Below are 12,210 nucleotides of genomic sequence, written 5' to 3'. Positions count from 1 at the left end.
AGTTCACCGCACGGACCGTTTAACCTGGCAACTGCAGCCGGCTCAAACGTGATTGGTCAATATCACACGGACTACAAACAGCCTACAACCGGAAACCAGGGCTCTTCCGCTCTTCTTCCGGAGGCAAGATCTCCGGGGTTTGTCTACAGACTCTACATTCACTGAATGTACAGTCTGTATATAGAGACTAGGACTAATTGTAACTAATGCAGCTATTACACTCCTCAATGCTATACTATTAACTGGGCCACTGGTCATGTTTTACTTGGGGGAAAACGTTATAGAGGAGTCACAGCTAGCTTTAGACACCCTCTGCGAAATTTCAAAACACGAGTAACCTCTGATTTACACAGGCTGGTTGTGGCTTTAAAGAGAGCACGAGCATTAATGGCGCCATGTTCAGGGAAAACCGCTTTTCAATGAATTTAAATCCCACTGAGTGTCTTCACAGCCCCGTCTGTTCCTGCTACTTTCTGCCCTATGAATGGACTTCCGTATTTCCATGCCTCTCAAACGTGACTCGGCACCGTACACTTGACCACAAACCAACCAATAGGATCGCTGGATTCGAAGCACGTCGTCGTCCACGTTTGAGAAGTCTAGTGCTGCATTCTAGTGCGGTGGGAAATAATAAAAGTCGGACATTTTAACGTTATATTACGGTTCGTGTAGATTCTCCGGCCGGAAAATACAACAATTTGAGCTTCTGTATGATCTTTTCTTAACCCGTCTGATCTCATATCACTGTAACGGCGAAAATGTCTGCCCACTAGCACACGAAATGCAGTATTTCTTTACACAAAACGAGACAGTTCACACAAAATGGATGTTTTCACCATGTTTTACCCCAACAATACTCTTACACGTAGTTACGTTGTTGTCTTTGTTGTTATTGTCAAGTGATTTCGTCAATAACTGCTTTAAAAGCGTAGGCACTGTCAATAAATGAGCACCCGGTTATTTTTAAACTGTTGTGCCGTGAAAGCAGCGGGACAGTGGGCTCAGTAGATGGAGCATGCGCAGTGAGCCAAACTCTTATGAAACAAAGTAGTGCAGCAGCAGAGAGCAGCAGGTAAACGGAGACAGTCACCTACCGGACACACACCACCCTCCCGTTCTTCAAAACACAGGGAGGAAATGCTTCTTTCTTTGGGTTTGACATAAAATACAACCTCCGGGGAGCCAGTACAAGGTAAGACGGATGTTTTTGGCCGCTTTATAAGGGTTAGTTTTAAGGAAGAACCGGCTGTACTTTAATAAACAGCGCCACCGCTTACATAAGGATTGCTCTGGTGACCCCGTTTTGGTCAACACTGATGTTGTTTCCTTCCCACAGACTTGAATGTCAAGTATACTTTAAACTCCTTAATTTCACCCCAACATGTTCAGCATCACTTAATTTGCACTATAATATGATATTTATTGTGTGTATGTGTATGAGGTGGGTGCAATGTGTGCCCCCATTGAGAACAGACGATGTGACCCAATTTCTAAATGTAGAAGTCATACTGAAGGAGCCATCACTGGGACACTTAGAAATTAGCAACATAATATAAGATATTTAAAATATAACTGCAGTAGAAGCTGAAGTGTACTGATGTGTTACTGATTTTAAAATGATATTTGTGAGATGCTTTTTACAGAGGGTGCTCATGTTGACAGTGACCTGAGTAATTAGTTTTTAAAATTTTAATTATTCTTTTTCCTTCGACCTATTCTGCAGACTGTTAATCACAGAAAACACTCAAATATCAAAATGTTAAGCTCATTATTATACTTTATAAAATAAGCTATTATTTTCTTCCTAAAACAGTGTAATGTAGCTTTATGGAGAGACTCTTTAACTCATCTTAAACCTCCTCCACTTTTAAAATGCTTTCAGCAACAGAAACCACTCACATATAAAAAATATTCAGCTCTTTAGGACACGTGTGCTTTCATTAAATTGTTTTTAACATGTATGCTTTCAGAAATATGAAACTTAATGCAAACCTCTTAAACTTACTCCACTTTTAAAATGCTACTCCTGCAAACTTTAAACTAGCCTACAGAAACCATTCAAATATAAAAATGTTCAGCTCTTTAGGACGTGTGTGCTTTCCTTATTTGTTTTTTTCTAGCAATTATAAATTTAAAGATAATGGGCATTTATTTTGGTATAATGTCATGTATTGTACGGAGAGAATTTGCTCCTACTCCTCTTGAAAAATGCTGCTCCCTCTGCACGCTTTAAGCTACAGGCTTCATTTAAACGTTAAATGGATTGCAAGACTCTAAACTTCAGCATTGTGATATCTTTTACATTTTAATTTTCATGCTGTTATCAGACCCTCTCTGAGCTTAGATTGTGTTACATGACCTGTCACCTAAACTGACCCCCCGTCTGCCTCTCTGCTTTTGGCAAATTTTGTGACTTGACCATAGAGCTGGGCAGTAAATCAATATTATGTTAAATTATTGTGGTAATATTGATATCTAGGTAAAATTATTGTGATCTTTGAAGTCCCACATACGTGTGTTCGATTAAAGCTGCTGTTGGGTTTGGGTGTTTTGGTTAAACCCAACAGCAACCAGACTGAGACCATCTGATTTCCCCACGAGAGTTTTAATGATGCAGGATGACAGTTGCCATGACTGCCCAATCAAAGAATTACCCGTCAGTCTGTTTAACTTCATGTTTACTGCTCTTGGTTTGTTTGCAAAAAGTCAGTGTGAACATGAACTGGACCAACACTGAATGCAACAATATATTACTGTTGTCCCCGCTCTTTTTGGGACCTCTGTTTCTACTGTTGCAGATGTTTACAGATTCAAACCTTCAGGTCAGGCTGCTTGTTTCACACAATTTCTGATAATAAAAGTATTTGAAAATAGTAAAATATTCTTCCTTCAATTTATATCTTTGTAACGAGTGTTTGAACTATATTTAAGTCATCAAAAGCAGGTATTTCGGGGGGGTTTTAAATTGAAAAACGTAAAAATGTAATCGTCCGATATATCGGTTATCGGATTTTTTTATTCCATAATATCGGAATCGGCATCAGCCCCAAAAAATCCATACCGGTCGGGCCCTAATAAATTCATGTTTGTGTCTGTATACATATACCTATACAAACAACCACTACAATGTTAATTCATGTTGCATTAAGACCAGTCTAACCAGCATTTCTGGATTTCATTTAATACATATGTCAAACATTTATTGAAGGTGACAGTGAATGAGCTTTCGAACTATTCCCTTATTTTAATTAAGGTGAATAAAATATATCATTAATTTGTTTTATCAGTAATCTGATTAATTGTGAATTGTCAATACTTTTTCATAGTCCTCCTAATAACAAAGTAATACTTGCCAGGCTCAAGTCAATTTATTAAAACCCATTTACATCCATTCATGCACTCAGCTGGTGTCACATCCACCCCCCGTCTCCTCTCCATCCCATGTCAAATATTTTCATTTATATAAAGGTGTGTTGGGGTGCAGTTTTATTGACGAGGGTATTTTGTGATTTGGAGATGTTTCTTTGTGAATTGCAGATGAGACATGAGTGTTCCCAACACTGGTGACGTATGTTTTATTGCCTCACAGAGACTGCTGGGTGTCACTGTGCCAGAGAAACTGACACATTTTGCACTGTAAAAAAAATCTGTGGCGGAGAATGTGATGAGTAATATCTCTGCTTGTGACAAATGATTACAGTGTGTGCCAGGTTCATCAAAAGGTAAATGCTGCACGTAATGACAGGTGGCCCGCAGCGACAGCCACAGGGGACACTTTAGAGAGAAACTGCAGAACTTTATGCTTATTAATAAAGTTTTGTGGCATATTGTCAGCAACAGGTTTGGCCTATTTTAAGCGAAACTGCACAGTTGCCAGCAGAGATGGCATATAGATGAGTGAATGGTGATGAATGAATTTGAGCTTGGTAGCAAGTCAGTGATCCACAACAGCAACTGCTATTTTCTGTGAGAAAAAGAGCAATGGCATTGCCTTGAATTCAGTTTTGAATATTAGTTTCTGTTGAATCTCAGTTTGAATGAAGCGTGCCGGCCAACAAGGTCTCAGTAAGTCAAGACCTCCTGTACGGTAGATACAGTAGATACAGTAAATGAATCCGCTGCTACGCCAAACGTTAGCTTTACACCCAGCTAATTAACCATTTAAAGTAGTCATGGCCTGGACCCCTGCCAGGGACGTTGTGTTCAGTTAATCTGCCAGCCACTGAGCTCCACGTTAACGACTCTACAACATCCACCTATAGACAAAAATGTAATAATGACATTTGTTAGGCTAAAAAACCCACAAGCAACGATATTAGCAGTGAGACATGAGGTTTATCCGGTCACAGAGTGAGCAGGCTTTCCTAAGATACACCTGGATTTAAAAGTAACACCCGTTAGGCCTCAGATGGCAGTAAAAGTTGCTCTGTTTTCAGCAGCTAAATCCCCAAGTGTCACCTGTCACACAGGCTGGAAGAGTATTTCGACCTTACTGTGTTAAAGCCTCAGTATCTGCCTGATGTTCAGGCTTTGTCCCTACTTGACTGCAGCCTGGTTTATGCGGTAATCCAGTGGCTTTGTATCACACAGGCTGCTTGTTCTATACATACACAGCTTGGACAAGAAGTACACCATCAGATGTCATCCCTCATAATCATAATCATCATCATGAAAATGTTCCTGGCAGGTGACGTGTTAGTCTTATTATCAGTATTTTATGGGTTGTAGCCTTTAAAGAACATAATAGAAAGACAGGAAGTGTTCACTGTGTGTGTTCAGCCACAGAGACACTGCAGCACCAGCAGCAGATACATGCATGTCTCTCATCTCTTGAATCTAACATGTACATGACTGCAAATAGGAGTCATTCAAGTACAAAGAAATTGTCATAGAATATTACAAATCTGTACGTAAAATTTGGACGATTCTGCTGTTGAATAAACAGCACTGTTTTAAGTCAGTATTGATAGGATATTTGTGCCACTTGACCGGAAAAGTTACTACATGACCAAATAAATCGATATCATGAAGTACTTTATATATAATTTATATCATGATACAAGAATCACTCCTAATTGATTGATTGATAAGGTGGTTGGTGAATAATTGTCTGTCTCTCAACTAATCAATTGATCGTTGTATAACAGATTATTTTTATATAGGGATGCACTGATTTATCGACCTTATACCTTATCAGTATCAGTATCAGCCGATATTCTCCTTGTTGACTGACATCAGCCCATCGACGAATAAGATGACGTTCACTGATGACAGTGGACGATGTTTTTCTGTTGTGCCACATCAACTGACCTATGGCTAAGCCACGCCCCCCTCCACTCTGACAAACTATCAACATTCAGTGACCGGCGCTATGGCAGGTGTCTCAGTACACGGCATTTCACAGGAGGCAATTGATGATTTTTGGGGACATAACTATCAGATGTCATTGAGGAGGCAATTGATGATTTTTGGGGACATAACTATCAGATGTCATTGAGAAGTAACCAAAAGGGCCTAAACTACGCATTGGAGGGATATATTCATCATTTTATTGTTGAGAAGGTCGATGAAAAGCTTAAATTACAAGCCAAAATTTACAGGTCACAGTGTACGCTTGTGAACCGCATCTCGTTGCCATCGCCATCAAAGACAACAAGTTAAAGTGCCACTGAAGTTAAGGTTTTTGGCTCAGAATATGAGAAAAGGATAACGGCCTTTTTACCATCTTTACCAAGAGTGTCTCTCCGTTAGTTTGGTGCTACAGTATTTACACTGAATCATTCAGCATAACGTTTGCCAACCTTTGTTATCTCTGCCATTACAGATAAGTTAATGAAGCTAAGCTCCAGAAGTTAACGTTAGCTTAACTAGAGCCCTTTGGACAACAGCTAACAATGATGTACGATCACCAAAGTACAAAACTAGAACAAAATAGGCTAATGAACTCCCAGCAAACAAGGTGACATGATGAACAACGCAGCTAGGAGCTAACGTTAGGCTAACTTTAGCTAACGTTAGCTAGAGATGTTAAAGATAACTTTATATTTCTTTCCAGCAAAGTGACAATATGTTGCCTCAAACACAATGTTGACTTACCTTAGAACAGATGTAGACATCATTGTTAATCTTATTCACGTTGAGTTGATGTTGTGGTCTAACGTTACCACACAACTTTATCCAAAGGAGACACTTTTCTCGGTTGAGATGTGGTTTAAAGTGTAAAAAATACACCTGGTCGCCCAGCCTCTCAGGATACCTTGTGTCAGAGTTGCATGTACCCCATGCACACCGTTTGACCATTTTTAAACTTCAAATCTCTGAAAAAGCTCATAAAACCGAACAAAAGTGACTTTCTGTAATGCATTTCAATGGACGTCCAGGCAGAGAATGTCCCAGTGTATGGGAATGGCTATACATACTGTGATTGGCTCATCGCGTTTGAGGGCGGGGCTTAGCCATAGGTCAATTAAGCGCAGGCTAAAAAGCAGGGCTCCAAACGAATGGCTTTTCGTCGTCCTGGGGACAAAAACACGTTCGGGGTTAGGGTTGCAGCGATATACTGGTTTTAAGGTACATCATGATATAGAAGTTGACTGCTGTCATACTGTGTACATTTGCTTATGGAAAAATATGAAACTGGACGACGAATCTCCTTTTTATTTAAGTTATTTTCAAAAGGGAGACTTTTTCCACAAACTGCCATTAACAAACTGGTTTCAAGTTTTAGTTATAATAATAAAAATATCCCTTCCATTTTCATTCCTTTAAGGCTCATTCTAAGTGATAATAATATAAATTATATAAAACCGTGTTTCCGTGACACCACAACATTTCTGAGACAGTTATCGTACCTTGAAAATCTCATACCATAGAAACCCTATTTGGGATGAACAGAGATTTTACCGGGACGTCTTTGGGATGAGAGGATGCTGCAATCTCACTGTCAATGCACCTTTATTTTTTCCTTTCATAGCGCTACATTGTTAACACCAAATCTATGTTTACTTAGGCAGGAGGAGAGTTAGTTGACGTTAGCTGTTAGCAGCCGGTGGCCAGAACTAACTGCTGACGGAGGTTGTATTGAGTGATATTATGATGCGTTCGAGATCCATTCAGTAAAAGTGTGTACTGGACGAAGGCAAATTATCATATAATTCTGTCATAATCCTGTAAAATGTAGTTTAAGGCAAGAAACTTGAATAAATATAGTTGTTTGAAGGAGGAATTTGTTGATGTTTTCACAGTATGACATAAAATGGATATTAGAAAGGGAATTGTTGTTGCATATTGAATAAGGTAGAAGGACTGTTAAAGCAGTTTTTTTCAAAGACTTTTTCATATGAAAGAAGCTTATATTAAAGTTTGTTTCATAAATTTGTATGATTGAATTTGTGCTCATTCAAAGGTAGCGTAATATAGGCTAAATAACTTTAAAACAGTTATTTTTGTATTTCTTTGTTTCCCTGGAGCAAAAGGGGGTACAAACAACAACCAAAACAAAATAAGCATTAAAAACAACAGTGTCGGCACAGAATATGACAATCTGTGCATCCCTATTTTTATATTCAAATATCATCAGGCTTTTGAAATGACATCTTTTTATTCTGTGATCTTACCTTTGGCTGCCTGTGTTGGCACACTGAAAGTTGAATTTTAGTTTACAGTTGGTTTCATTTCAACAAGCTCCAAACGCCTAAATATGTCTCTGCCTACAGTAGAAAGCATAAAAACTCTTTGGCTGTAGCATCGTGTTGGTGTTCCTGTTCGTATTGTTCTATTCTTGCCACGTCCCACGCTGTTGGCAACTGCTACAACTTGGATGCTTCAGTTATCTCTCCTGTTGGGAGACATTGAGTTTTGGTACTGAGTGGACGGTAAAAAGGAGCCGACGGCGTCACGTTCTGTTCCCCACATGCGGAGCTGTTGTCTTCATTCAGCTACATAAAAGAAGCACCATTCAGTCGTTTTCAGCTCTTCACTGTTTGCTTCAGCAAACTCACTGATTCTCCTTCTCTTCCCCTCCGTCACTTTCTTCTCTCAGATTAAAATGGCCCCAAATTCCATCCACTGGTTCCGTAAGGGCCTCCGTCTCCATGACAACCCAGCACTACAGGAGGCAGTCAGAGGAGCAGGCACAGTGCGCTGTGTTTACTTCCTGGACCCTTGGTTTGCAGGCTCGTCCAATGTCGGAGTCAACAGGTGGAGGTAAGATGATTTCCTTCTTTTTTCATTGTCCAGTTTAAGATTTTTGTGCACTAGTTGTTTAGAGACTACAAACCACTCACTGGGTCTCATACAGGAAAGGTTTGTAAATCTGTGAGTAGATTTGCACATAAAAAAACCTTGGTACTAAAAACCTACACCGGATTCATGAACCCAGAGAGAAACACTGGTTTGATCATAGGCACGTGTGTCTGTTCAGGAATGGCAATCAGTTGGAAATTGACAGTGCTCCCACTAGTCAGCTATTAGCATACATCCCCATCTAAGAATAGCCGGTAATCACTATATCTGGAGGTAATAATTACTACGGATAGGTGTCGACCTGTGAGCATGGAGCAAACGAAGAAAGAGACAAAGGCAAACTTTTCCAACACTGAGACTGAAGTTATTTTGGGTGAAGTGGAGTTGAGGAAACATTTTATTTTCCTTTGTTAGTAGTGGTGTGACAGGGACAGGTAAAGAAGGCAATTGTTAACTCTGTGTCCTGTTGCAAGAACCATCCACTACGAGCAGTCAGAAGCAGGACTAGATTTTGTTAGTAACTACGAAAAGATCGGCGCTACTAACATATTGATGGATGCGGAAATGCACGGAAATTTTCTTCTGTGAACAGTTTACACACAAATTCATTCAGCCCACGTTTCATGAATCAGACCTACTGTCTGGAAGCACCTTTCGTAGAGTCGTTTCACAGAACCATGTTATGCATTTCCTTTTTTCAAATTCATGGTTCCCAACCTGCGGGTCACAACGTAAACCTCAGGGATCACGAGATGTTTAAGAAGGTAGGAAAGCGGAGAAAAAAAAATGTATTTGTGCTTTCCTTAAATCTTTGCTATTTTTCATGTATATTACTTGATTGTTTTAAACTATTCATAGTTTGAAGTTCCAAGTTCTTTATTGCTATATGCACAACAATTACAAAGAAGCCGTCATTGGCAACGGAAATCTCAGATCTTGGGCTCCTTCCTACAGTGTTCATTAAATTGGTGGTGGGTTAGGGTTAGGGCATGACCCACCCTGCTCTCCCTTACTCTGCCAATGATTGGCTTTCCCTGATATTCTTACCCTATCTCTGACCAATCTCACTCCTCTCGCCGAAACCTAACCAACCCAAACAACGAAGGCAATGAGTACTAGCCATTCATAGGGAGAGTAACCAGTACTAGGAATCAGAGGGAGAATAAGGCAGGTCTTGCCCTCACCATCCCAGGAAACGCAACTTTGCAACAGGGAGAGCTAGCGATAGACTTGGTGAAATTAGCAGGAGGATTTTTGTGTCCATTATTGTTGGTTTTCAGCACAAGAAAGATTGCGACTGCCATACACAATGCAGTAAAAAGAAAGTTAGAAATGGAAATAAGATCAATTGGATTCAGTTCGCAAGAAGTACGAACCATGTAACTAGTGTCGGTTATAAATTAAAAACAAATGTATTGCTAAATTATGAGGGAAATGTCTTGATTCTTTTTTTTTTTTAAATAGGGATGCAGAATAATATTGGCTCGTCACTGGTATCGACCAATATTGGCTTTAAAATGAACTAAAGGAATCGGCCAACATGCTTTTTCTTGATTTGCTCAATGAATGAATATTACACACACTGAAAAGTATTGTATTTCATGTCTCCATCTGCTGGTGGGCCGTCATGAAAAGAGTATGCATGCATAATATGATGTTAATCTTTAATACTAGGCAAGATTATATCAAATAAGTAGCCCTCCATATAACTTTTTACTCTTCAGGTAGCTCTCAGTCTCACAAAGGTTGGTGACCCCTGATATGGTTTGTCAAATTAGGAAGGTGACTGTCACATATTTTATTGCTTTTGCACAACAATGACGACAGTCAGTCACAGAGGAGCTGCTGGAAGCGGTGACTCACACATAATGAGGAGTTGACTCGCTGAGAGGAGGGACGGGGGAAATAGGAAGCACGGAGCTGCAGTGCTTCAACACACAACATGATGTCAGCATTTCTCTGCTTTTGAATCTTTCTGTGTTGTATCTGTTGTGTCCTCTGCTCATACTCTGTCAGACTTTTATATCTTTTTCAGACTTGTCTTCTGCTCCTACATGAATCATAATTTTGATTAAAGAAATCCATTATTAAGAATTTCTTTTGTCTGTTAGTTGTGGTTTTGAAGGCACCACCGATGGCAAAAGGTTGTTTTTAAAAAAACACCCCTTAATTTAAGTGGATTTAGACAAAATAAACAAGGGTTAAGAGCCTTGACCTGGCTGCACCTGCTCAGCCTGCTTCACAGCCACAGGGTGCCCTTTTGTTTCAGTACCAGGTCACATAATCCCCATTATAGAGGTCAGGTCAGCAGGTATACTTAGGACTCGGTGACTGGATGAATAGGCTGCAGCAGGAGTCTGGCTCCTCTAAAAGAAACATACTCCAGGGGGCCTTAGAAGTAGGTTATTAGAATAGGTATACAGTCAGCTGGGAGAAATGGAGTGTAAATAGTCTGTGTGTGTGTCTTATAAGATTAAGCTCGGCCCCGTGTTGAGGGACTGCGTGTCAGTTCACGTGAGTGCCGAGTCTGTTTGTAAACCGTCATATCTTCCCTGCAGGGGAGAAGAGTCGATATCATTTCTGCAGTAATTGCTCGCTGGCCCATTTTTGGTCTGAGGTGCTATTTGTAGTCTCAGTGCAGGAATAGTCAATACTGAAGTCAGTGACCTCATGACGTCCAGCAGATCGTTACACTAAAAATGGATTGGCGATGGCATCCAGGAAGAAACGCACATCAGTGACGCACATGCCTGTCTGCCTCTCACAGATTCCAAAACATAATTTATAGGTCATCAGTGAAGCAGATTCACTTTTTTATTTTTTTGGCAGCTTGTCTTAATGTTGAAATGCAGACCTCATGCAGCTAACCAATAGCATGTCACCTGGCCTTTATAAGTGTCAGAAGTGACGGGTCGTCGGCATCACCAACACAATGCGAAAGTAGAAACTGGTGACGCTCAATGTTATCAGGTCCAAATGGACGTTTCTGAAGACATCAATGCAGTTTTGGACTAAATATATGTTGAAATTATTAACTGCAGTTAATTGACACATAGAGTCAGAGTCACATGTGTTTTCCTTGTCCTGTAGACAAGACAATACCAAAATAACTTATGCCAGAGACAGGTTTTTGACATGGTTAATAAATGATGACCAGGTTTTGTTTTGTTTTGTTGTATTTCTCCTCTGAACCATGTACTAAGTACCTTACTTTGTCCAAATTTAATGGTAGCATCACCTCCCGGTTCCACTTAATATAGGTAGGGGGCTCCATCTCTTCCAATTAAATGATATAAGACAGCGTGCATCTGCGGCATCACAGCTGTAATGCAGGTGCGATCGCATTTTTATGGAGGTGAGAAAGCTCTTTCTCGATCTAAACTACTCTAAAAACTGCAGTCAGAGGGTTAGGAGTTAATGTTTCACTACCTGTTGCTGAAAGTGTATTTAAGACAGAAGTGTTTTGCACCAGGCTGTTAACATGTTTATATCTGCTGCAAAGTTGGACATTTTAACATGGGGGTCTGTGGGGATTGACACACTCTTGGAGTCAGCCTCAAGTGGCCATTAGAGGAACTGCAGCTTTTGGCACTTTTGCCTTGGCTTCATTTTCAGCCTCGGAGGTTGCCATTAGGCCCGTACACTGAACTGGACTGGCAAAACCTGAATGTATCTCATTCCACTCACAGGAATGACAGGAGGGTTGAGATGTTAAACTTCCTTAACCCTATGGGCCCTAGGCGTTTTGGGGTATTTTTACTGCCTTTACTTTTAAGCTCATATCACAGTCATTATAAGGCTACATACACATGCTATATCTTGTTGTTTTTTTTCAGGACAATCTGGGCTATCCAGATTTGCCATCATTTCATGTCCTTCTATGTGCCTGTGTTTTATATTAATTTTTATATCAATGAAAAAAACAAATCCGTGTGACTAAATTCTTACATTTTTACATGTATCTCA

General features: G+C 40.0%; 1 protein-coding gene across 1 annotated transcript in view; it reads left to right on the top strand.

Moving 5' to 3' along the window:
- Nucleotides 1-1,043: 1,043 nt before the first annotated feature.
- The window catches only part of LOC126402226 (cryptochrome-1-like), a 47,228-nt gene continuing 36,061 nt past the window's right edge, over nucleotides 1,044-12,210 (top strand). The window contains exons 1-2 of the mRNA XM_050064008.1: nucleotides 1,044-1,192; nucleotides 8,042-8,205. Of these exons, the coding sequence (XP_049919965.1) occupies nucleotides 8,048-8,205 (158 nt within the window). The 5' untranslated portion in view covers nucleotides 1,044-1,192; nucleotides 8,042-8,047. The remainder of the gene's footprint in view (nucleotides 1,193-8,041; nucleotides 8,206-12,210) is intronic.

The sequence above is a fragment of the Epinephelus moara genome, chromosome 16, assembly GCF_006386435.1.
Source record: "Epinephelus moara isolate mb chromosome 16, YSFRI_EMoa_1.0, whole genome shotgun sequence".
Taxonomy (NCBI): Eukaryota; Metazoa; Chordata; class Actinopteri; order Perciformes; family Serranidae; genus Epinephelus; species Epinephelus moara.
The sequence above is the reverse complement of the archived record's forward strand: the minus strand, read 5'-3'. Positions and strand labels throughout refer to the sequence as shown.